At 42.0% G+C, this 27,694-nt stretch overlaps 1 protein-coding gene across 2 annotated transcripts; it reads left to right on the top strand.

The window, feature by feature from the left end:
• Nucleotides 1-928: 928 nt before the first annotated feature.
• On the top strand, nucleotides 929-24,253 carry BSDC1 (BSD domain containing 1). Of its 2 annotated transcripts, none has more exons than XM_075195226.1 (11): nucleotides 929-986; nucleotides 1,795-1,855; nucleotides 7,506-7,622; nucleotides 8,240-8,407; nucleotides 8,529-8,583; nucleotides 8,707-8,822; nucleotides 9,476-9,544; nucleotides 10,314-10,392; nucleotides 12,569-13,000; nucleotides 13,152-13,262; nucleotides 23,103-24,253. In XM_075195226.1, the coding sequence occupies exons 1-11, from the start codon at nucleotides 976-978 to the stop codon at nucleotides 23,111-23,113; spliced, it is 1,230 nt and encodes a 409-aa protein (XP_075051327.1). In that variant the 5' UTR covers nucleotides 929-975; the 3' UTR covers nucleotides 23,114-24,253. The 2 variants fall into 2 exon arrangements, with proteins under 2 accessions (XP_075051327.1, XP_075051325.1); XM_075195224.1 differs by having other exon boundaries at nucleotides 930-986; nucleotides 13,152-13,249.
• The last annotated feature ends 3,441 nt before the right edge of the window (nucleotides 24,254-27,694 follow it).

Raw genomic sequence — 27,694 nt, 5'->3', positions numbered from 1 at the left:
GCGAAAAACAAATTACATTTCTGGGGGTAAATGTATGAACATGCAGGTTCTTCAACACCCGCGTGTTCAGGGTGTTCGGCGATTAAATTTCAAGCGGCGCTGCATTGTAAAGGGAAACTTCCCTTTACAATGCAGCGCCGCTTGAAATTTAATCGCCGAACACGCGGGTGTTGAAGAAACCGCATGTTCATACATTTACCCCCTGGAATCAGCACCACTGATATACCCCAAATCCATTTAAAGTTCTTGGGCAGCAGAAAAAAAGTTACATTTTGTTGAGCAGTGTAGTTATAGTATAGGGTGGTACATAAGCGTGGAAACACTCATTTACAACAGTAATTAGTAAGGAAATATTAATCCAGTGTCTATTAATATTTACTTACTCATTTTCATTTTAAAATGGTGTTTCCACACTTATGTACCACCCTGTATTTATTGAGTTATTTATATAGCACCTCCATATTACACAGTGATTTGCAGAGAATATTTAATCATTCACAACAGCTCATGTCCTAATGAAGTTTACAATCTATATACCTTACCACAGACACTAGGGCTAAAGTAGTCAGAAGCCAATAAACTAAACAAAGAACATACAAACTCCCCACATATGTGCTGCCCAATCGCTATTCTAATAATTATTCCAAAAATATCATAATTGGGAACTTTATGGGCCTCTCTTCCGAGATGCGACAATTGCTAGTATGCTATTTTACATAAGATTCGTCTAAATGTCTCCCTGAAACGATGCCAAGCCGAGACCACTAAATCCTGACAGTCAGAACAAGACTTGTAACGCCGTCATGATATCTACCATCAGGTATCGGACCACTGGGACATGAACTAGGAACCACGGAGATGATCATGGTTTCTGTCAGAACTCAGTAGAGCCGCCCGCACACTTCCGGCCTGGTGGTTATTGTCGGAAGTGCGGGATCAAAGGTTGGTAAATATTGGTGATGTCACGGAGCCAACATGGCGGAAGGGTGAGAGTGGTGTTTTAGGGTCCGAGATACCAAAAAATATAAACAACACCCGAGAGCATATTACATTTTCTACAAGGCAGCGAATGAAAAATCCTCTAACCTCTTGCGCATCAGATCTGCTATTTCACACACACATAGTGTCATCATGACACCTCCTCTATATGTTAGACTACACCAGTCTAACATATGTCGCACGGTGACACAAGTCCTCTGCTTTATGTGCATTGCAGATCTCTGTAATGTGTTTCATATGCCTGCATAGTAATAACACGATTACTGCACAAACGCATGTCATTCTTATGTATGCGTATAGCAGAAGATCCTAAATATAATATAAACATACACACTCTTCTCGTTTCCTTAGCATATAGGACTTTCTATGGCTACAGTTTGCAGTCGTTTTGTAGTTCTGTATGCTGTAAAATGGCCATTAGCACTTTGAAATGTGTGTTTGCATATACTTAGGCATCTATTATAGAAATGCTCATGTGTGTTGGGTATACAATGCCTTGGTTTATCAGGCTTCTTAGGCAACTGATTGAAGTCGGCAATTAATTTGTTTTAGCTTTATGCATGCATTCTTGTCACTTGCGTTTTTTTATTGGTCTTTTTTATTTATATTTTGCAAAGCGTACTAAAGAAATTGTACTACAATACCATGGTTGAATTAATCCTTTTAGTCTCCATCCTTTTACAATGCAATATTGCTTATATTCATTAGGCCTTTTTAAAGTTTTGTTTTCTTCTAATTACCTATTCCTTTCTTGCAGCTGTGTACTAAAATTATATATACTATTTTGCTTGGCAGGGAGGATGGGGGCTGGTGGAGAAGTTGGCTTCAGCAAAGTTACAGCAATGTACGGGAAAAGGTATGTAGTTGTTTAGCACTAGTGAATAATTATATGTTTAAGTATTTTAAAACAACATTTCTCTGTCATGCCTTTGGGGGACTCTGCAAACACTCCAACAAAGTGTTCAGAGGATAGCTCCTCCCTTACTTTGCCCCTCCTAGATGGAACCATCTTCAGGTGTTTTTGTTTTTTTGTGTCTTTTTGAGTAGGGTGTTCTTTTAGCGCTTTTGCCATGGATTTTTCATTGTTTTATGCCATTCTTCTCTTTTATTGGGCTCAAGAATGCCTCGCAGGGAGTGGATAGCCTACAGACTTCCTTTAATCTGGGTCCTTGAGCCAAGGTGAGTAGCCTGCGGCTTACCTCACCTTCAACATGCCGCAGCCGTTTCGACTCTCAGCCTGCAAGAGTTTGTCAGCAGCTGTACAGATACACCGTTCGAGTGGCTGGTGCTGACAGGCTCAGCTCTGGGTGGAGCAGCTGTGTTTGTGGTCAGGTTCCCCTGGGCAATGAGCAGTTCTACAAATGAAGAGAACACTTCAGCCGGAGGACGGCAGCCACAGCAGATCTCAGAATCAGAGAGAATAGCTGTGGCTTCTCTCACTCAGGAGCTGCAGCATATGTCAGCGGGGGCACATTCACATTTTTTCTGTTCCTTGCTGGTGGTGAGTAGGAAAGGGCAGACTTGGCTGGATTCCTCATTGGGGATTGCATTTTTTTTTATCCAGCCTGACGTCTCTCCTGCTGTGCTCCTCCTGTTGGTGCAGTTTTTCACACTCTATAGACTTTATACCTGTCTGGTTTGCTGTTTTCAGACTCATTTCTACCCCATTAATCTTGTGTAGTGTGAGTGAGCCCACCTATATATCTATGTTAATTTATAGTTACTGTATACTGGGCTCCCCAGGAGGCACTGCTACCCATCAACTTGCTGGAGTTCAGGGCGATTTACACCTTTTAAAGGCTCAGGGTATTCTGACTGGCAAGCCCCTGAAAGTTCAATTGCACAATGCTATAGCAGTAGCCTACCCGAACCACCAGAGAGAAACTGCAGCACCATGGGCGTGAAGGAGATGGTGTGGATCATGTCCTTGGCGGAATGACATGTTCCCGTGATATCGGCCATTTTCATCTCGCGGTCAGCCAGAGACCAATCCCATGACGCTCTGTCTACACTTCAAAGTCCCTCTTTTCTGCGCGAAGTTCAGGGACCTCGCTGTGAGGTACACCAATGCCATTACTCTTCTGTGGCAGTTTGCCTTTGGAATCAGTGGATTTCCATTATGTCACCTTGACGGTTGTGTTCTTACGCTCTATCTCTTCTGCTTATAGGGTGTCCAAGTTGGGGGCGCTGTGCTTTAACCTCCCCTTTATGGTGTTTTATTCGGATCAGGCTGTGCTTTGCACTAAACTTTCTTTTGTACTTAAAATGGTATTGCATTTTCACTTAAACCAGGATATTGTCGTTCCACTGTTTTCTCCTAGGTTTCAGTTTTTTGATGTGTCTTTGCAGCTTCTGGATGTGGTCCAGGCCCTCAAGTGCTATGTGGACTATGTGGTTCGTAAGACAGATGACTTGGTTGTTCTGTATGAAGTGCACAGGTGTGGTTGGCCGGCATCTAAGTTTCTTGCTCATTGGATCACTTCCACTATTCGGTTGACTTGCGGTCAGGCGGCTTTGGCCACTGCCGAAGGACTTGAAAGGTCATTTGACCAGGGCTCTCTGTTTCGTGGGCGGCGTGTCATGGGCTGCTACATGGTCGTCTGTCCACACCTTTTCCAAATTCTACAAGTTGCAGGGCTTTGCATCTTAGGATGCTAGCTTTGGGTGCAAGGCTTTACGCGCCGCTGCTTCAGAGCAATCCCTCCCGTAGGGTCCGCATTGGAATGTCCACATTGTTGCAGGGTCCCCCAGTGGCATGACAAAGAAAACAGGATTTTTTTTACTCATTGTAAAATCCATTTCTCAGAGTCCATTTGGGGACACTGCACTCCCTCCCTTTGCCCTAATTCTTGTTTCACTTTGTTAGGCCCTATCTTCTGGACTTTGTTTTTTGTTTTTTTCTGTTTTTTTTCTTTTATAACAAAGAAAAACACCTTAGTTCTCTGGTATCTTCGTCCCAGACGTTTGGTCTGATATCCCTCCCCTCCACCAGCGTGGTAGAGGATGTAGTGGAAATGTCGACAAAGATAATGTTGTCATTCAGAATGTCGACCTGTTCATTCGTCGGGGTTAAAATGTCGACATGCTGTAAAGTCAACAGTAAAATGCTGACAAAAAGCATTACATTTAAAATGGCAATGTTGCAACAGTCAGTACAATAAACAAAAACCAACAAAAAAGTAAATACATTTTTTAAAAAACAAAGAAGCGTGCTCACAGCTCCAAAAAGCTTAACCGACCATAGTGCTATCAAAATTGGGGGGGCCAAAAACTTTAGTGTCCCTCTCTGATTTTACTATTAACAGCACTAGGCTTTGGGCTGGTGGCACTATGGCAGGGGAACCCTGTTCAGCACGAGGCTGGATTACATTGAACCAGTGTGTCTAAGAGCTCACTTTGCGCAAGTTACTCTTTAATTTGAAACGGCAATGCAGTATGAATGTGTGTGTGTGTGTGTGTTTATGTATATATATATATATATATAATGTGTGTGTATATAGATATATTGTATATCTCTGGGTTGTTTTTTTTGTTTTGTTTTAACTGTATTGCTGGTATAGTCATTAGGTCGACAGGGTTTAAAACGAACACCTTTTAACCTGAATGCCCACACTTTTTAATTGTCAACATTTCGTACCCAACCCTGTGTTAGGAGTCATGCCCAAGGTCTCCCTGCTGTAGCAGGCTCACCAAGTACCAGGGCTCAAGGGGTTTCAACGTTTTCCAACAGCAATAACATGATGCTGAGTCTAGCAGAAGCCTAAACTGCAACGTATGCACTTTCTGAAGCAGGACACACCCCACCTGGCTCCTTTTGGTACCTATGCTTACTTGGCTGGCCCAGGGGAGGCCTTACATAGGGAATCCTACCATGGTTTGGCAGCTGCCATAAGGGGATTTAACCAAGTGGTCCCTTCGCAAACCCAGACACCCACCAGCCTCCTTGCTGACTTGACTTCGGGCAGTCTACATGGCCACAGCCCGGAACAGTGGGGCACCACTTAGGATAACTAAGGGGCTGGTTAAGAGCTTGGCAACTCCCAATTTAATCTCATTACTTTTCCCTAAAATCTGGCTACCACATGATTGGGACTTCCTGTCTCTTGGTGGGACATGGTACTGCAGGCCCTCTACAGTACATGTTACATGTTAACCCGAAACCCACCTGGCAACATTTAAGAGTAAACAATAAGAATGTCATAATACGATACAAGCATCAAAATATTAAAGGTAACATATGGGGTAAGTTAAACATATATATGTACACTGCCCCCCTTACAAGCCTAAAGTGGGAGAGCAGGTGTTCAGTGGGTATACCCTTTTAATTGCACTGGCCAAACACCATGCTTTCACCACATTTGGCCATTTCAGCCACAACCATTTCTAACAGGTACATTAAATCAAGAATACAGCCATACACTTTCCATAGTCAAACATTAGCAGTAGAATGGGTCATACTGAAGAGCTCAGTAACATTCAACATGGTGCTGTCATAGGATCCTACCTTTTCATCAAGTTAGTTTGTCAAATTTCTGACATGCTAGAGCTGCTGGGGTCAACTGTATGTTGTCTTATTGTGAATGTAGACATCTAAGAGCAATAGCAATTAAGTCGTAGGCTACACAAGTTCACAGAACGGGACCTGCTGACTGCTGAAGCAAGTAGGGAGTAGAAACCATGTGTCCGCAGTTGCAGCACTCGCAACCAATTTACAAACTGCTTCTGGAAGCAACATCTACACACAAATTTTGTTTTTCAAGGGTAACTGGGATAGGGAGGGAGGGAGCAGATGCAAAACAGTATACAAATTCAGGTACTATACTAACAATAGTGCAAAATAAATAATATAAAAAAAATATCAAACATAATTCCAGAACATCAAGAGAAGAGAGAAAAATAAAAAAACAACAAGATAACTCGCAAATCTGGAGATTAGACATTGTATATGATGCAGCAGAGGTCCCAGGGACAGCCATCAAATTATCCAGATGATGAAGGACCCAGGTATATCTCAAGGAGGAGTTGACGCTCCTGAGAGTTGTTGCCTATGATGGCTTCCCTGAAGTACCAAGATCATATGGCATCAAATTCAGTTTTTTTGTTGTGAAAATAATAAGTGAAGCTCTCTGTGCATGCAATATGCCAATACTGTGTCTTTTAGTACTACAGTGGTGTCTCATGTCCACATATTCAAGTATTTGTAATTGGGTCAGGATTCTAAATGCCCTCTAGCGCGAAGAGTGATATTGGACTCCTTTCTTCCCTGGCCCCCAATTCTGGAGAGTCTCAGTGTGCAGGTCTAATCAGGCACCATTGTGACTTATGGAAGGATTGGACCTTTACTCTGATCTTGAACATTTGCTTCTTTAAGGTTCAGAATTCTGTGTATGTAATGCTTTTCCAGGTGGCAATTCCTTTCCTCACATCCTCAGGTTTCTTCAAGTCATGGCCATGTGGCTCATTTTTATCGCTTTCCGGCACAGCCCTGGTATCCAACTTGGGTTAGAAGGGGCTGTCGTGTAGTACTCCAAAGACCATCTCCAATTTTCTTTTGAGATACCGAGGTACATGGTGGTTTTTTCTCATTGCTGTCACCTCTGCCTTAAGGATATCTGAGCTGGTGGCTCTTGCCTGCAAGGAGCCTATTGTCCTTTTTTTTTTTTTTTACCACGACAAGGTGGTGCTGCAGTGGGTTCCTGAACACCTCCCCAAGGTGGTTTTCTTATTCCAGCTTAACCTGAACCTAGGTTTCCAACATGTCCTTGGTTAGTTTTTTGTTTTTTTATGTGGTTGACTTGTAGCCCAATTCTATTTTGTTGCCTGTGTTGTTTTTTAAATATCCTTTTGGGACTGAATAGCTATTGTTAATTCCTTAAAGAGTCAACTTTTCCTTAATAAGCTTCAGGAAGCAGGGCCTATATTTAACATTAATGTGTCTCTCAAATACAAGAAAAGATGATTTTATGATACATCCTGTTTTTTACCCTTTATCTTCAGAAAAGATTGAATTGGGATCTGTTTCAGTATTTGATTTTCAGTCAAACAGCTCATCATCATCATCACCATTTATTTATATAGCGCCACTGATTCCGCAGCGCTGTACAGAGAACTCATATACATCAGTCCCTGCCCCATTAGAGCTTACAGTCTAAATTCCCTAACATACACACATACATACACACACACACACAGAGACAGACTAGGGTCAATTTTTTTTTTATAGTCTTCCTTGTATGCAGGACAAATAAGAACACTTAGTAGCCTCAGGTGCTTATTATTTACACACTTCTAGAGGAAGAAACAACCAATAAGGAAATTGTTATCAGCAAGTATAAATTATAATTGTCTTGCTAAGTATTAGGTATTGGTAATCATGCTACTGAGAAACACCAACCAGACATATAGTGTAGTGATCAGCTTGGGCAATTTGGTTCTCCCAAACAAAATTGTCCAGAATGGCTAACCTCACAATATTGGTTTTAACCCTATATTTGCTGTCTGCTCAGTCTGCAGAGGCTTTGGAGTTTATGAAGAGGGACCTAACAGAGTTTACCAGAGTTGTACAGCATGACACAGCCTGCACTATCGCAGCCACAGCTACTGTTGTCAAGGAGAAACTGGCGGTGAGTTTGAATTATTGTCAAGCATAAATATGTTTACAGTGCAAAAATCTAGATATATTAGTGTGCATGGACGAGTCACTAATACTAAAAGACCAATCTAATGATGATCATATATATATATATATATATATGATTAAGAGTATATAAAAATAAGATAAAGTAAGTTAAAATATTAAGTATATAATAAATGCAATAGATTGATTCACCAGTATGTAGAGTAGGAAACAGATATAGATTTCAGGTAGTTAGTCCAAACATCATCAGGAATACTACTTCAATTGAAGGGATCCAGCAACTGAAAAGCAAACAAAATGAGCACAAAACTCTAGTACAGATCACAACAGTACATAAAAACAGATGGACCCGTAAAGATTGAAGCCGATTTAATACGGCTTTAGAAATCACCACATCATTAAAGGGCCATCGCATAGCTTTACTTTGAAGCAGACTCTGAGATTATTTCACCATTTGTTATGCAATGGATGTCTCCTTCATATAGGAGATATAAATGCAAGGTGCTTTCTGTTGCACATTCGTGTTTGTGCTTACTTTCTAGTATTGTGGCACAGTTCTTTGGACATGATGGTGTAATTGTTCAGATATTTCTGCCGTTACAGGTGGAAGGATCTGCAGGGACTACAGAAAAGGTGAAGAAAGGTCTGTCAGACTTTCTCGGAGTCATTTCCGACACATTTGCTCCATCTCCTGACAAGACAATTGATTGTGATGTTATCACTTTAATGGCAACACCATCTGGGACAACAGAACTATATGATAGCACTAAGGTATTGGTACATTTGTTTCCACCAAAAATTAGTATACATAACATATGTTGATAGTTAAATCTGACTCTGAAATACTTTTGTTCAGGATCTGCTATTTACTGTTTTTGTTTTTTTCTTACAGGCACGCTTGTATAGTTTGCAGTCTGATCCAGCTACTTACTGCAATGAACCTGATGGTAATGCATTGCAATATTTGACTTGTGGTAGAGCAAAGACTAATGTCAATCAGTAGTTTTTTACAAATTGTGCCTTAATACTATCACAAATAGTCTTACACTGGCTTGTCTTGTGTATAACAGGTCCTCCTGCCCAATTTGATGAATGGTTGACTCACTGGGACCCTGAGGAGCGCAAAGCAGCAATCTCAGAATTGTTGGTTTCCAGCCCATCCATCCGCGCACTCTATACCAAAATGGTATGGATAATTTAGTTCTCTGTATAGGTCCATATTTCAGCCTCGCATGAAGGACAATTGCCATATAGTTTTTGGAATTTATAAGAACCATAGAGATATGTTATATATGTTGAGTGGAAATCTTCAATCGCTTGCAAAAAGAGCATTGTAGTATCCAATTAATCAACTGCATATATTATATACAGACAGTCAGACTCTCTGAACAGCTTTAAGGAGTCATAAACACTAGGTAAAACAATTCTTAGCTCATGTACAGTTAGTCTCATCCACCACACAGTGTACACAGCTAGAATGCTTGTAATTCTAGAGATCATTGTGCTCTAATGTAAACTTGCTTCTGTGTTCCCTGAACTCAGGATGTGCAAATCAATTGTGACTTGTGGCATTTCAGGTTTGTTCTGTATTTCAGTGAGTACACATAGAGATCAATGGCATCTATTAAGATTGACATTCTAGCTGTGATGACATGCAGTGGGTATAAGTGCCATGTTGTAGATTGAGTAATTGTCCATAATACTAACTTGAGAGCCAATATAATAATTTAATTTGTGATTACATTAGTCATATGTATGCAAATAACAGACCAAAATTTTCAGAATGCCGATGGGTAATATAGTTATACCTCCTTTTTGATAAGTAAATATTTCTCACAGGTACCTGCAGCTGTTTCCCACTCTGAATTCTGGCAGAGATATTTCTACAAAGTATACCAGTTGGAAAAGGTGTGTGGAAATGTTTTTTACAGCTCGAGTTATGCAAGTATCTTTTTTGTCTTATGACTAAAATCTGGTGATTAATTGTGGTGCTCTTCTGTTTCCTCTAATTATTTGTGTGTTGTGATTCACGTTTGTGGGAATGCATATAATTGCCTGTGACTGCGCAAATCATTACATAGCACTTTTCAGGCTTATGATATGTATTGAGTGATTAATAGTTTCCAATGATCTATCCTGCTCCTCATACCTCCAGACACTTTTCTCATCTTAGTTTCTTTCCCAAGCTTTTTCATATTGTTCCTGTTCTTGAATTTCTCTCTCCACCAAACATCCTGCTATTTACTTCAATAAGTGTCTTCATATTCCACACTCTCTCGACTCCTATTCCTAAGCCCAAGGCTTGAAAGCCACATAACCCAATACATCCTTCACCCACTCTATTGTAACACACAGCTGAATAGCTCCGTCCTTTATTCTTCATCACAGACATCACCCATACATTGTCGGTAGGCGTTCTCCCATTGTCTGTATGTGTGTTATCCCTGCTCTAAAATGTTCAGTGTTTCTGTGTGTGTGTGATTTCTCCCCCTCCCCCAGCCTCCAAATGTACCATGCTGTAGATAGATATATCTCTATATATATATATATATATATATATATATATATATATATATATATATATATATATATATATATATATATATAGATATAGATATATCTATCTCTGCACTGTTTTTTATGCACAATTATGTTACACTGCTGATTTCCATATCAGGAAGAAGCCCGTAGGGACGCTCTGAAGCAGAGAGCAGAGCAGAGTGTACATACTGAAGAGCCGAGGTGGGAGGAGGAGGGTGAGTACTTGAGTCCACCCATCTACAGCCCTCACAAAATCATACCAGGGGCCAATGGGACAGATAGTTTTTGTGCTGGTAACCAAGTGAGAATCATGCTTCTTTAACTGATAGGCCCATCTTTTGGTTATACATTTACTATTTGTTTTTTTTTAGTAAGAAAGTAATTAGGAAATAAGAAAACTGGTAACATCTACAGTCATGGCCAAAAGTTTTGAGAATGACACAAATATTATTTTTCACAATGTCTGCTGCCTCAGTTTTTATGATGGCAATTTGCATATATTCCAGAATGTCATGAGGAGTGACCAGATTAATTTCAAAGTCCATCTTTGCCATGGCAATGACCTTTTTCCCAAAAATGACATTTCTACTGCATTTCAGCCCGGCCACAAAAGGACCAGCTCATATCAGGTCAGTGATTTTCTCATTAACACAGGTGAGAGTGTTGACGAAGACAAAGATGGATATCACTCTGGCATGCTGATTGAGTTAGAATAACAGACTGGAAGCTTTAAAAGGAGGGTGGTGCTTGAAATCATTGTTCTTCCTCTGTTCACCATGGTTACCTGCAAGGAAACTCTGGCAGTCATCATTGCTTTGCACAAAAAAGGGCTTCACAGGCAAGCATATTGCCACTAGTAAGATTGATTCTAAATCAACCGTTTATCGGATCATCAAGAACTTCAAGAAAAGAGGTTCAGTAGTTGTGAAGAAGGCTCCAGGGTTCCCAAGAATGTCCAGCAAACGCCAGAACCGTCTCCTACTGTTGATTCAGCTGCGGGATTGGGCCACCACCAGTGTAGAGCTTGCTCAGGAATGGCAGCAGGCAGGTGTGAGGCGAAGACTTTTGGAGATGGCCTGGTGTCAAGAAGACCAGCAAAGAAGCCACTTCTCTCCAGGAAAAACATCAGGGACAGACTAATATTCTGCAAAAAGGTACAGGGATTGGACTGCTGAGGACTGGGGTAAAGTCATTTTCTCTTATGAATCCCCTTTCAGATTGTTTGGGGCATCTGGAAAAATGCTTGTCCGGAGAAGGAAAGGTGAGCGCTACCATCAGTCCTGTGTCATGCCAACAGTAAAGCATCTTGAGAGCATTCATGTGTGGGGTTGCTTCTCAGCCCAGCGAGTGGGCTCATTCACAATTTGGCCTATGAACACAGCCATGAATAAAGAATGGTACCAAAATTTTCTCCCAAGAGCAGCTTCACCCAACCATCCAAGAACAGTTTGGTGATGAACAATGCCTTTTCCAGCATGATGAAGCACCTTGCCATAAGGCAAAAGTGATAACTAAGTGGCTCGAGGGTCAAAACATTGACATTTTGTGTCCATGGCCAGGAAACTCCTGACCATAATCTCATTGAGAACTTGTAGTCAATCCTCAAAATGTGGGTGAACTAACAAAAACCACAAATTCTGACAAACTCCAAGCATTGACTAGGCAAAAATGGGCAGTCATAAGTCAGTATGTGGCCTAGAAGTTGATTGACGGCATGCCAGGGTGTATTGCAGAGGTTTTCAAAAGGAAGGGTCAACACTGCAAATATTGACTGTTTGCATAAACTTAATGTAATTGTCAATAAAAGCCTTTGACACTTATGAAATGCTTGGAATTTTACTTCAGTATACCATAGCAACATCTGACAAAAGGTCTAAAAACACTGAAGCAGAAAACTTTGTGAAAACCAATACTTGTCATTCTCAAAACTTTTGTCCATGACTGTATAACTCTGCCCTTATTATTTTCATGCAATTAATACATATCATCATCATCACCATTTATTTATATAGCGCTACTGATTCCACAGCGCTGTACAGAGAACTCATTCACATCATAACCTATTAGTATGTTTTTGGAGTGTGGGAGGAAACTGGAGCACCCAGAGAAAAACCCACGCAAACACAGGGAGAACATACAAACTCCACACAGATAAGGTCATTGCCGGGAACTGAACTCATGACCCCAGCACTGTGAGGCAGAAGTGCTAACTACTTAGCCACCCTGCTGCCCTCGAATATGCAATTTATTCAGCTTTTTCCCCTTTTTACTTCTACACCAGGGAAATTACCAGGACTGTACAATCCTGGTGGCCATGTATCATTGTTTACTGTGAATTAATTTCAGCTGTGAGTACTGCAAAGATTATATTGTGCCTCAATGTTTCACCAGAGGACTTTATTGGGAAAGGCTCACCTCGTGTTTCCAGTTTTGAGGAGAAGATAAAGATGTTGCCATCTGCCATTCCTACTCTAAATGTGGAAACCAGTTCCGAGGAGCCAAAGAAACAGTGCAGAGAAACTATCGGTGTCACAAGCCCCTCTGAGAGCAGCGAAAGTATATCTCCTGTCACTCAGATTGACAACCCAGCATACCATGGTCCCACAGCTTCAACTGAATCCTCTGCTAGTCCAACTACGGGAACTGAGGAGTTACAGGAGGACAAACCAGATGAACAGTCTACTCCGACCTCTGATGAAAACACAGTGGCCAAAGGAAATACACAAAGTGCAGTTCGGAAGGACGAGCCACCTTCTGATCTACGTGTGTTTGAGCTGAACAGTGACAGTGGCAAATCAACACCTTCTAACAATGGGCAGAAAGGTAAGCACAACAATAATTTTTATTTAACTCTTTCTAAAAGCCATTGGGTATATTTTGCTGATATGGATGTGTTATGTTGGTTTGCAGTATACACTACAAGTTAGTTATTAATCTCTTGCTGGGTTTCATTAAAAGAGTTCTCTTTTTCCAGGGTCAAGTACTGATGTCAGTGAGGACTGGGAGAAGGACTTTGACATGACAGAAGAAGAAGTACAGTTGGCCTTGTCCAGGGTGGAAGTGTCTGGAGAGGTGGGTCTCTTAGGTCAGGCTGATTTGTCACCCAGTATGATGAGAAGAAAGGGGTGGTCAGAGTGAGATATACATCTCTAAAACAGATATGGCAATCCTTGACCAAACATTCCCCTTTACTTGGCATTGCCATAAAATAAAATACTTGGGGGTTTTTCTTACCAAAAATCTCTCCCATCTATTCCAAGCTAATTTCCCCAATACCCTTTCCCAAATTAAGAAAGATTTCAACACCTGGTCCCTCCAATTTATCTCCTGGATAGGTCGTATAAACTCTGTTAAAATGAATATTCTTCCCAGGCTGTTATACTTTTTCAAACCTAACCTATCCCCCCTATGTATTTAAATTCCTTCAATTTGAGTCTTCTAAATTTATTTGGGCAGGTAGACGCCCACGAGTACGACTCGGGGTCCTACAGAGGTCCTCGCGGGGTGGTGGTCTGGGAATACCTAATTTTAAAAAATATTACCTATCGGCCCAATTCACTCAATGTGTCCTATGGAACGGTCCTGTTTTTGCTAGGTTCTGGGTGACATTAGAGGCGGAAAGTCTGGGGATGCTCACTCCTGCCTCCCTTCTGTGGATTCCAAGGGCACGACGCCCCAAAAAAGCTTTGTCCCATCCCATAATTTCCCACACTCTGGCTATATGGGACTCGTCTATCAGGCTCTATGGTCTCTCTCCACATCCATCACCAATTATCCCCCTTTTTAATAACCCTGATTTCTCTCCTGGTCTACACCATTCCGCATTTCTTCCGTGGCATTCCCGAGGGATACGTTTCCTAAATGACATAACCCGCGATATAACATTTCCCCAATATGCGGACATTCAAACTAAAATTGGCCTGCCCACACGGATATTTTATCAATTCCTGCAAATTCGCAACTTTCACTCCTCCTCCAAACTACGTGTTATTTCTCGACATCTCACAACAATTGAAACATTGTGTCTGCGCCAGGCATCGACGTCAGGTCTTATTTCTAATATCTACTCTGAACTAATTGCTCCCTCTACTCCTTCTCGAGACCCTCATGAGATATCATGGGAACATGACTTGGGCTCTCCTCTTGATGAGGAGTGGTGGTCGGAAATTCGGGATAATGCTGCCTCCAGCTCAATCTGCGTTCGAATAAAGGAAAATGTTTACAAACTCCTCTACCGATGGTACTATGTTCCTACCCGACTACAAAAGATACTGCCTGATTCCTCTGACAGATGGCGTCTATGCTCTGGCGCGGGCTCTTTCTTACATATATGGTGGGAGTGCCCGAAACTGATTCCCTTCTGGCGCGAAATTAAAGCTTTGATAGAAATGTTAATTCAAACCCCCATACCCTTTGACCCTAAATTTTTCCTTTTACCCCTTGGGTTCCCCACGGCCACTAGACACCGAAATAAACTTGCTCGGCACATTATTTCAGTGGCCACATGTCAAATCGCCATAGATTGGAAGCAGGCTGCCCCCCGTTCTTTCTCCGCTGTAACTAATAGAATTTGGCATACATATAAGATGGAATACATGACCAGTATTATACGAAACACGGCCAAATCTTTTAACAAGGTCTGGGATCCCTGGATGTCTCACTTTCAATACCGCTCTCCCTTTTCCTAATCATATTCCCTACCCTTACGTATCCCCCCTCCCCTCCCCTCTCATTGCCTCTGATTCAAAAGTGATCCCCCCCGCACCTCTCCTTCTTCCCCTCCACCTGTCATCTTCTCGTTTCTCTTCCTCTTTCTCTTCCTTCTCCTTCTCTGTTCTTTCTTCTCTTTTAAAATATAAAAAATGCCGGTCTTTAATTCACAGAATCTGTGCTATTTCATCTCCGACACACGGAGAGTTCTACTTCACTATCCTATGTACTGAATATATTCTGTTTGATATAACATTTATCCTTTTGCACTGTTAATTCTTTTTGACTGTTAATAAACACTTGTTTAAAAAAAAAAAAAAAAGCAGAGTGAGACAAAATGCATGCTCAGATATTAGAGGTAAACATCAAATGAGCTTTTCTAGAAGCAGACATGTTGTTAAACAGTGAGAAGAAATGCGTTCGCTGGGACCTTTAGGTTCCTATATTGTATTTTGTATGAGTGAAGCTTTTCATTTGTTCATTTTTAAGTTTTATTTATTGTCAAGTCAGCAATACACTGCTACGACAAAGAAACGGGAAAAAATGCAAGAAATACTCTAGGTCTCCCATGTCTTACAAAGAATTCTGATGTTTTGTTGATAAGATTAGTCATAAAATACATCTGGTACACATACCAGACTTTATTAAGAATTGTTTGTCTGGTAGATGCGGTGGGAGATTTCCAATCCTCCATTAGTTAGCAGGTGGGAACTGAAATTCTGATCAGTATTAGGATCAAATGTCTGATCAGTATTTTTTTGATGACTGGTAGCAAGATGATTAGATCCTGAATAGAGTTTTTAAGAGTTTAATATCTCTTCATTAGTTTTGGACACCATATGTAAAGAAAAGTTCAGAAGATACTAACTAATCTATGACAGGAGTCAAAAGATAGTATCCCTGTAGAGGCTATATGTGAAAGCAAAAGTATTTATGCAAGTAATATTCTATCTACTAATATATATGCTTGAATAGTTTTCGAATACCCCTCTATCTAAGGCAAAGCTGGAGCAGGAGAAGTCTGTCAGCAGCTCTGCATATTCCTCAGAAGGAGCCGATGCTTTTCCCGGGCAGATCTTGGCGCCTTGGGAGAGTCCAATATTCCTATGCAGGCGGGGGAGCTCTATTATCCTAGCTCTCCCCGTCCTGCATGTGTTCCATTTTAGCAGGGTAACGATGTTAAGGCGATTTACTGCTTCTCTGTAAGCAGTAATCGCATCTGCATTTTTTTTTCCTGGCCCCTACGGATGAATACCAAGTTCCCCCCACCTTTTCTGAGGAGGGGACTTGGAACAGTCCATCATGTCAGCCTCCGATGGCAGGGGTTACAGGCGCTCTCTGCCTCCGTGTCAGCGCCGGTAACCTGTAGCGATCAGTGTGACAGCGGCTTATATAAGCCGCCTGTGAGCACTGTATAGAAGCCAGCACAAAAGTTAAAAAAGAATCTGTCTGCTGTCAGTGAGAGCCATCCGGCTCTCAACTGACAGCTGCTTCTTCAACTAACGAGTGTGCTCTGTAAGAGAACAGAGCACACTGCTGTTAAACTATAAAAATAATCAAGTGAAATAAAACATTTAAAGTAAGAAAATACTTACTGCCTAGCTAAGTGAGCCCAACTCCATTGGGCACTCAACAGAAACATGAAGGCTACAGGAGTTTTGTTGAGGGGAGGGGTTTGTCAGCAGCATACATTAACAGAGTTAACTAGTTAAGTGCTAAACTCCTCTTCCCCTCACACAACCCAATGGTAGCAGTGTCCCCCAGAAATCCCCTTTTCTCCTTCAGCGGCAGGGAGAAACATATGTTGGGATGTCTCAAGAACATACTGAACAAGGCAAGGGGGAAAATGCCACAAGGGCCTTCCTGCCAAAAGTAACCAGCAAAAGTGACAACATCCACCTTAAAGAACTCTGAAAAGGTGCCAAATGGACTGTCTGCAGAAATGGTTGTTATAGCCCCATAATGCACTGCTCAAGAGGTACCAACTGGCCTGGTCAAGTTCCCTGACAGCTCAGAAGAAACGGACACCCCCTCTGAAGAAAAGGGTAGCCGAATAGCTATCCAAATCCATTGGAAGATCGACTGCGTGGACGAGCCACATACCTTGTATAACCATCAAAAAGAACATTCATAATCCAACATTCCCGTGTCCTGAAAAAGTAAATTCCTAAGCAGGGCACTAACACCAAGAGAGGAAAGAATCAACTTGTTAGGGTTCCACAAACCGAAAGTTGATGTGAGAACTGAAGATCACAATTAGGCTGAAAAGATCACACAGTGCAACTGATAACCTTGTGTTTATGAAAGTACGCAGACTGGATGACCAGGAAAAAGATTTTCTTTAACTTTATTAAGCATAGTGGAACCAACCTAATATACCCAAAAATAGAGACTTCAGAACAAGGTCCCAAGGTGAACATGGAGAACAAAAGCGTGGTGGAATGTGGCCAGATCTTTACAGAAACTCTGTCTAGAAACAGCATGAACTGGTGTTTGAAGCAAAGACAGAAACCTGCAACTCCAGAAAACTGAGAGCTGCACATTTTTCATGTCCCTCAGTGGAGAAATAAGAAAAACAACCATATGCTTTGAACCAAACAAAGTGCAATCTTCAGACCCTATAATAGACACATAAGCAAGAAGGTTTCTGTGACCGCAGCAGGGTCCATCTCTGAGTCAGCAAGACCCTTCCAGATTAAAGAAAATGTATACAAGCTCTTGTACAGCCAGCGCTACGTACCTTCAAGGCTGCATAAAATAAACCCTGATGTATTAGATGCTTTTTGGCACAGTTGCTCTGTTAGTTAGTATCTTCTGTCTATTTCTTGTGTGATGTACTCTGTTACCTTAAAATGTCTAACAAGGGTAAAGCACCTCGTGCTAAATATTATACTTGCTGCAAGTGTAAAGTTAAATTACCCATTGAACAGCAGTACCCGGGGGTGCTTTGTACTGACTGTGGTGGGGCACCCATGGTAGCGCAGGCACAGACTAACGACCTAACTATAACGGAAACGCCAGCATGGACGACTGCCCTGACGCAGGGGGTTACCACATTGGTACAACTGCTTTCTAAACCCACAGAAATTCCAGCGGTTGCTGCGGTACTCCCTTCAACTTCTGGAATGATGGCCCCCCTTAGTTCATTTGGAACCAAGGGGACTACCGAGTCTGTTGTCTCTGGACAAGCGGAAGATCCATACATGCTACTATCTCAAGCCCCCCTTACAGGAGAACCGGCTTGGTCTACATCATTGGTCAGGGGCCTAGATCGGTTAAACCGTTTTTTCGGAGGTCCCAAGACCTTTACTCAAGAAAAAGACACCGATCCACTATCCCCCTTCTGTCCCTCTCTGATTCTGAGAGATCCTCAGAAGAGGAGGGTGAGGTTTTAGAAGATTCCGATTCCACACAGGTTACGGACCCAGAGGAGTCTCCCAGATATGACCTAGTGGGAGCAGTGCGTCAGGCACTGGGACTTTTAGACATAGAGAAGACTAGATCTACAGATCGTAGTCTATTTAAAAGGTCAGAAGACAGGCGATCCGTTTTCCTCCATCTGTGGAGTTGAAAGAGATCGCAAAAGCATCCTGGAAACAACCTGACCATATTTTTTTATTCCACGAACGTAGCTGGCTTTATACTGGCTACAGGAAGATGATCTAATTCGTTGAGAACAGGTCCCAAGGGTCGATTCGCCAGTGGCACGCTTAGCTCGCCACACCACACTCCCTGTTCCAGTGAAGGCATCCCTGCAGGACTCCACTGACCGTAAGATGGAGGCTTTCTTAAAGTCTATCTACACGGCAGCAGGTACTTCATTCAGACCCATGTTTTCATCTGCCTGGGTTGCCAGAGCTATGGAAACATGGGCTGACCAGTTGGCTACAGCTTGCAAGATTCTGACTTACTTCCCCTGGCCCTTCACCCCAAGGAGGCGTCTGAGTACGTATATCAAGCTGCCCAGAACGCAGCTTCCGTTTCCTCCTCTGTTTCAGCAACAGCAGTAGCTGCAAGGAAGGCCCTATGGCTGAGGTCCTGGGATGCGGACACTGAATCTAAGAAGTCCTTGGAGCACTCCCTTATTCCAGTGGAGTGTTATTTGGGCCGGAATTGGACAGCATAGTTTCCCAGGCCACAGGACGCAAAAGTACCTTCTTACCAGTTAATGTCCCAAAAGCGTAGGACACCCAGTTTTTGGCTCATTTAGACAACCCTTTCGAGGGGGGCCCATTTGGTAGGGGCCAGACACACAGGTACAGACCATCTGGCACCAGAGGACACTCGCACAGAGGTAGGTCTTCCTCCTCCACAAGTCCTCCCTCTTCTGAGCTCCCGGATAAATCGTCAGCGTGCGGCGGCCGGAGTGGTGGGATATCTGCTTCTGTTCAGAGATCAGAGGACAGTTGGATTCACGGGATCATGACAAGAGGTTACATAATAGACCTAGTGGGCCCAGTCCCTCGTCGTTTTTTTTGCAACCAGCCCCGCAAAGAAGACAGGCAATGCTTCTCTGTGTTGCCTCTCTTCTTTCCACAGGAGTTATCCGACAAGTTCCGGAAGACCAAAAGAGACGATGGTTCTACTCAAACCTCTTCTTGGCGCAAAAGCCGGATGGCTCCTTCCGTCCCATCTTGAACCTAAAACAGTTGAACCTTCACCTGCAGGTGGTCAGATTTCGAAAGGATTCCCCGAGGTCAGTTATTAACGGACTGGAAGCAATCCAGTCCATGGCGTCGATAGACATCAAAGATGCCTACGTCCACGTTTCTATCTGGAAGGCACATCTGGCTCTTAGGTTCACGGTAGGATCTTCTCACTACACGTTCATGACTCTCCCACTCGGCCTTGCAACAGCACCAAGGGTGTTCTACTAAAATATGGCAGTGATGGCGGCTTATCTTCATTCCAGAGGTGTGCAATTAGTGCCCTACCTGGACGATTTACTAATTAAGGCTGCTTCGGCTCACCTGCTCGAGCAACATCTTCAGCTCACCATCAGGATCCTCGAGAGGCATGGGTGGCTCATAAATTGCCCCAAATCCCAGTTAACGCCTTGTCAGAGAATGACTTTTCTGGGACTGATAATGGATACTAACAATCAGAAAGTATTCCTTTCAGAGGACAAAATACGATCCCTGCGGGACTCAGCAATTCGAGTTTTGTCCTGCCGCAGACTGTCGGTCCTCTTATGCATGTGCCTACTAGGAAAGATGGTGTCAACTTTCGAGACTCTCCCTTATGGTCGAATCCACTCTCGTTGCTTCCAATGGGACCTCCTAAAAATCTGTTCATGATCCCATCAGAAGTTAAAACGTCAATTGATTCGAAGCAGGACAATCCCTCAGATGGTAGATAGCCCGGGACAATTTGCTAGTCGACAGGTCCTTTGCCCCATGGTCTTGTATCTTAGTATCCACAGACGCCAGCCTTCGGGGGTGGGGGGCTGTGGCCCTTCATCTGAGACTTCAAGCGCTCTGGTCCGCTCAGAAGACTTCCCCATCAACATACTGCTCCCCATCAACATACTGGAACTAACCGCCGTGTTATAGACCTTACAGGGCGCACAGTCCATCCTTCAGGGCCCACCTGTCCGTATGCAGTCCGACAATGCCACGGCAGTGTCGTACGTCAACAGACAGAGGCACCAGGAGTGCAAGAACAATGGAGGTGACGACTCATATTTTCACCTGGGCCGAAAAACCACGTCCCCACCATTTCTGCAGTCATTATTCCAGGCATCCGGAACTGGCAAGCAGGCTATCTAAGCCGGCATGCAATTCTGCTGGGGGAATGGTCTCTTCATCCGGTGGCTTTTCAGTCTCTGATCGTCTAATGGGGGACCTCGGATCGAGACCTAATGGCATCTCGTTACAACAGAAAGGTCCTACAATTTTGCTCAAGGGCAAGAGATTCCTTTGCAGTGGCCGTAGATGTAATGACAATGCCCTGGGATTTCAGGTTAGGATACCTATTCCCTCCCATTTCCATGATTTCCCACGTCGTTCGGATAGTCAAGCAGGGCGGACTGCCAGTCATACTGGTGGCTCCAGCTTGGCCGCGGAGGGTCTGGTATCCAGAAATAATGTTGATGACAGGTCCAGGTCTTCGGTTACCTCTTCGAAAAGACCTTTTACTTCAGGAACCATTACTACATCAGGACTTACCGGAGCTGAATTTAACGGCACAGCTGTTGAAGCCAACCTTTGGAATTCAGAGGGTCCATATTGTTGCCCATTCTACCCATTCTGTGGGTGCGTCTTGGGCTGCGCGAAATGGGGCCTCGGTGGACCAGTTATGCAGAGCAGCCACCTGGTCCACGAGGCCCCATTTTCATACCTTTACTAAATTTTCCCAATTCAGTGTTTTGGTCGTAGTGCTCTACGTGCCAGGCGTTCAGAGCGGTCCCTCCCTTAAGGGGGCTGCTTTAGAAAGTCCCCATGGTAGCAGTGTCCCCCAGATAGGATGAAAGAGAAAAGAGGATTTTTATACTCGGGATAAATCCGTTTCTCTGATTCCATCTGAGGGACACTGCGTTTCCTCCCTTCTGCTGTTTGGTCTTTGGTTGGTTGACTCCCCTTCTTGGGGCTTTATACTTAAACTGAAGGCTACAGGGGCGTTTGCGGAGGGGAGGGGTTTATCAGCAACATACATTAACAGAGTTAACTAGTTAAGTGCCAAACTCCTCTTCCCCTCACACAAGGCCATGGTAGCAGTGTCCCCCAGATGGAATCATAGAAACGGATTTATTGTGAGTATAAAAATCCTCTTATTTGACTTACCGGTACTTTTACATCTTTTTTTTTTTTTTTGAGGTTGTAGGGAACATGGATCAGCATTCCCAACAAGGGCGATTTCTGTTCTACACTACTCTTCTTGTTCTTATCTCTTTTCTGGATTAGTGGTAACCTAAGGAGGAGTAGAAAAGTAAGAAGGTTTATAGAGGTGAGAGTTTTCCAAATGCCTGCCTCCTAGGGATGCTACAAACCTAGCATCTGTGTCCCATTGAAAACCATTTTTCAAAGTGGTGTAGTAGCTGAGAGGTTTAAAAATTTAAATGAAAGAAATTGGTAACAAACATTTTCGTACAAAATATGCTTTGTAAAAGTTATAATATTTAATAAAAATGTTAACAAATGAAGCAATTTAACACAATATAACATAAATCTACTTTTAGAAAAATAACACTTGCCATAGGATCCCTTACTTATAACGCATAATACTGGCAATTATATAGAATAGAACACAAGGCAAAGTTTTGTTCCACTAGATGTGTGGGTATGTGTGTGTTATCCATTTGTTTTACTATGCGTACAACTGTCTGTGAATTCTATTCTTATTGTTGTCTGTGGTGAACAAGATGGTTTTGCTCCACATTCAATTCTTTGAAAACACGCACCTTTACCATATGTGTACTTGGCACAGACTGGAAAACCAGGATGCCTTATTTAAAAAACACTTAGTGGTATATACTAGAAGATATAAATGACAAAAATGTATTGGCACGATGAGATGCACATCATATATGAAAAAGTAATACGGTTGTAATGAGCACTCATGGGGATTTTTTCTTTTGTAACATTCTGGCCGATGGTCAGTAAAGTATAACTGCCAGGTTTAACAGAAACTGACAATTTACTTTGGTAACATTTCTTCTTGGGTATTATATGGGAAAAAATATGATTTGGGAAATATTTTTGTTTTGTATAGCTCTTATTTCTTATTAACTATTATTAGAATATACACATGTTGTTATGCTTAACCATTCACACATTATGACGGTGGCCTAATCTGTGTGGAGTTTGTATGTTCTGTTTGCTGGGTTTCCTCCCACACTCCAAAAACATACTGATATCTTGGCTGCTGGCAAAATTCTCCTCTGCTTGTGTTAGGGAATTTAGACTGTAAGCTCCAGTGAGGCAGGGACTGATGTGAACAACAAATATTCTCTGCATAGTGCTGCTGAATTGATGGCGCTATATAAATGATTGTGTTTGCAAACATCCATTTTTTCTCTGTGGATTCTTAATTTAGTCTTGTGTATATGATGCCTATTTATCAGGGTGCTGGCTGAGTGATGTTGATTTAATACCTGTTTTAATTAAAAAAATTCTTCTGGGGTCATTCAAACTGTTTTGTTTATATATATATGTTTTTGTTTGGCATGATTTAATTTTCTTGAGAGTTTGATACCTATTCCTTTTATTTCTTTCAGATAGAGGATGAAGATTGGGATAACTGGGAATAATTGCTGGAGAGAGATTACTGCTTTTTCACTAGGACACTATACGAAGAACCTAACTTTCTCCTCTGAGTTCATCTGCCTGACATACATCACATTCCTCTGATCTATACAGGATAAGACATCATATGAACAGAACAGATCAAGTGCATCTCCTAGATTGTACTGGCATGGCAGGGGGGCTAAGGAGTCATGGTGGAAGTTTCTTATTTGTTATCTTAACTCTTTCACTGCCGGAAAGTTGCAGTTCCCTGGTATGGTAAAGAAGATGATTCTCAATCCGCTATGACTTCTTACAATCTGAAGTTGACTGCATGTGGTCACAGTGTTCCTTGGCAGGGCTACCTGGTAGTTGCTTTTTTGTGTTGTGCAAAGTTAAAACTAACATGGTAGAAAAAAACTGGTTGCACAATGAACACTTCTTTCTGATCCTGGTGAAATCACTGTAAGAGTTTAGTCAGACTGGTGTAAACGATTGTTTATGCAAAACATTTAGCAGAAAAACACTATACAGAATGCTTAGTTGCTAAAAACCATTTTTTTTTACATCCAGTCTTCCCATACTCAAAAAAGGTCATTTTTTTTGAGGGTTTTCGTGTTAGGGTACTTTTTTGGGTTAATTACTAACCCAGTTAAATTGCTTAATTAAACTGGATGATTAAGAGAGAATCCTCAAACATGAACTGTTGGTCCTTGCCAACCAGATGTGAAAAGACCCTATTATAAATTGGACAGAATTGCTTTTTAATTTCGGTGTGGATAAGGCTTTGAGGACCATATTCTTCTGTGTACAGGCTCTTGGTATGTTAGGCTCCCTCTCTCTGTTATTAACTCATCCTTCTATCCTGTCAGTTGTTTGTGCAATATATATTATCTATTTAAGTTATATGGCAGCAGGGAGGAGGAGGGGGCAGCTTATTTTTGGGGAAACATAAATCTCACAAGAAGATTCTACCGGCTTTTTTTCTTCTGAATAATTAAAATTTGCTCTCGAATCTTACACAAGTCAGCGGCTAAGAAATGGTGGGACGTCATCTAAATTCTCTTTACACTTACTGCATAGAAATCCAACAAGAAAGCTCCTTTATTTTATAGTAAATAAATTGCGTTCCGCAACCCTGTAACTTTTTCTGAGTGTTTTTTTTGTTTTTTTTTTTGTTTTTTTAACTGTGTACCTTGAACGCCATCATTATTAATATTATTAATTTGTATTATGCCATACATTCGAATTGGGTATGGTGATGTTACCATAGCCGGATTAAGGGGGGGGCACAGGGGGCACGTGCCCCGGGCCCCCCTATCTCTGAGGGCCCCCCGCCGCCAGTATGACTTCTTCTACTGTCAGTTGACAGCAACTGACAGAAAGCGCACCAGACATCGCTATCTCCGCCGGCGGGGGGGGCCCCCCGCCGCCCGCATTGCCTCTGTAGCTGCCCAGCTGTCAGTTGCTGTCTGACAGCAACTGACAGAAACTGCACCAGATATCCCTCGCTCCGCCGGCGGGGGGGGGCCCTACCGCCCCCCGCATTGCCTCTTTAGCTGCCCAGCTGTCAGTTGCTGTCTGACAGCAACTGACAGAAACTGCACCAGATATCCCTCGCTCCGCCGGCGGGGGGGGGGCCCCCCGCCGCCCGCATTGCCTCTGTAGCTGCCCAGCTGACAGAATCGCGGCCATCTGACACCCGACGCATGCGCAATGTACCCACTCTTTTCTTAGCAGCACTGCGGCTGCTGTAATACCTAAAATGGCCAAAATGGAGCTGCTGCGCATGTGCAGATGCAGCAGCTCCTCCTCTGCATGAAGACTTGAGAGAGACAGTAGGTAAGTGACCAAATAATTATACTAAAACTAAATATATATAGAAAACCCTTAATAACATGGGTATATCTTGACTAAATATGTAAACTGTAGCCACCTATAACAGTAAGAGTACTATATATATATATATATATATATATATATATATATATATATATATATATATATATATATATATATATACTGGCTACATTTTACATATTTAATCAAGCAATCAAGTCACCATGCTATGAGGGGGTCTTCTTAAATATGATTTTTTGTTTTATCAGTAGTGTTTCAATAAATATACATTAAACATTGAGATTAGGCTGCTAGAGCAAATTAAGTGGCAAATTATATTTTATTAATCATTAGTAAAGTAATTACTGAAGCTGTATAGTTATATTAAAGTTTGAAAAAAATTGTAATACATTATGTATAATTTATATTTATTTATATATATATATATATATATATATATATATATATATATATATATATATACACACATATTTATGTCATCTAATTAAAGCTTTAATATAAGTGGCAGACTTCGATAATAATAATAAAACAGATGGTCCTGCATGATTATTACACATATGTATACATAAACTTATTTTTTTATATATATATATATATATATATATATATATATATATATATAGACATATATAGTCAAAATTGGTGTTACGTTAACATTTTCATGTTAGTTTAAATATGCGGTATCATTGCTATTTTTAATGTGCATTATAAATTGTATTTTTAAAGTGCGTTATCAGTGCTAGTTTTAGCGTGCGGCATCATTAGTAGTTTTAGCGTGCGGTATCATTGGTAGTTTTAGCGTGCGGTATCATTGGTAGTTTTAGCTTGCGGTATCATTGGTAGTTTTAGCGTGCGGTATCATTGGTAGTTTTAGCGTGCGGTATCATTGGTAGTTTTAGTGTGCGTTATCAATGGTATTTTTAATGTGCAGTTCCAATGCTAGTTTTAATGTGTGGTGTCAATACCCATTTTAATGTTGCCTTTTGATGATTGTTTTAATGTACAGTATTTTAGTTTGTGTAAGCAATGATTTGTCTTGTGCAGACAACATAGGCGAGCCCTCGGGGAGTCATACTGTGGACTGTAGGTGATGTAGGTGTGTCAATGCTTATAGCCTTATACCCAATGGCGTTATTTTACATGCTTTTTATACAGAGGTGCCTGTACATTTTACAAGTACCTGTACTAATATATATATATATATATATTATATATTCTACAGTGGTGGTAGTGCGGGTATATATGTTGAGGGTGATAGGAAACAGCAACGGAGGGGCAAAAGAATGAAGGAGGGGGCAGTGAGAGGATGCAGAGGGGCACAGAGTGTGTGGATGCAGAGGGGCACAGAGGGTGTGGATGCAGAGGGGCACAGAGGGTGTGGATGCAGAGGGGCACAGAGTGTGTGGATGCAGAGGGGCACAGAGGGTGTGGAGATGATGCAGAGGGGCACAGAGGGTGTGGATGCAGAGGGGCACAGAGGGTGTGGATGCGATGCAGAGGGGCACAGAGGGTGTGGATATGATGCAGAGGGGCACAGAGGGTGTGGATGCAGAGGGGCACAGAGGGTGTGGATGCGATGCAGAGGGGCACAGAGGGTGTGGATATGATGCAGAGGGGCACAGAGGGTGTGGATGCAGAGGAACACAGATTGTGTGGCGATGATGCAGAGGGGCACAGAGTGTGTGTATGCAGAGGGGCACAGAGTGTGTGTATGCAGAGGGGCACAGAGTGTGTGTATGCAGAGGGGCACAGAGTGTATGGAGATGATGCAGGGGCACAGAGTGTGAGGAGATGATGCAGGGGCACAGAGTGTGTGGAGATGATGCAGGGGCACAGAGTATGGAGATGATGCAGGGGAGGGCACAGAGTGAGTTAGCTGTAAATTATTCTTTGACAGAAATATAATAGAAAAAAAAAATATAAAAATATTATTTTCCCTTGGATTTATGTGTATTATTTTTGCAAACAACTTACTAAGTATGTTCGTCCTGACCTAAATACTTATTACATTATTTTGACCCAACTACTTATAAAAAACGGGACTGCTAGGTAATTATTTTGGATGGGTGCCTTGAAAAAATTATGGAGACTCTAAAGGGTGCCGCAAACTTGAAAAGTTTGGGAACCACTGCCTTAATTTTAGATCTTAGGGGCCCCCCTGTCTGAAGTGCCCCGGGCCCCCCAAAGCCTTAATCCAGCTCTGGATGTTACATATCCAAACCTACGAGTACAAGAGAGTTAATTCAGCTCCTAGAGTAACACATGTGACATGGAATAAAATATTTCAGCTGTCTAAAGCAGGGAAAGAAAAATGATCATCAAGCACGCACAATTATGTCATAGGCTCATAACATCAGGACAGATAAGTTTAGTCAATTTTTTTTCTTTTAATCTGAAATTTCAACCACCCAGGCCCCCTGAAAAAGCAAAGATCAGTTGGATTTATTTTTTTTTAGTAATGAAGGCTATAGATCAGATAATCAGCACAACCCCTCATTTGGAGCCAAGAGTGCAATTTTTGATCAATCATGAGATTGCTTAAGGATAGGAAAGATATACCGTATATACTCGAGTATAAGCCGACCCGAATATAAGCCGAGGCACTTAATTTTACCACAAAAAACTGGGAAAACTTATTGACTCGAGTATAAGCCTAGGGTGGGAAATGCAGCAGCTACTGGTAAATTTCAAAAATAAAAAAAGTGCTGGATATCGTTAACACTGG

Source organism: Mixophyes fleayi, chromosome 2, assembly GCF_038048845.1.
Source record: "Mixophyes fleayi isolate aMixFle1 chromosome 2, aMixFle1.hap1, whole genome shotgun sequence".
Classification (NCBI taxonomy): Eukaryota; Metazoa; Chordata; class Amphibia; order Anura; family Limnodynastidae; genus Mixophyes; species Mixophyes fleayi.
The sequence above is the reverse complement of the archived record's forward strand: the minus strand, read 5'-3'. Positions and strand labels throughout refer to the sequence as shown.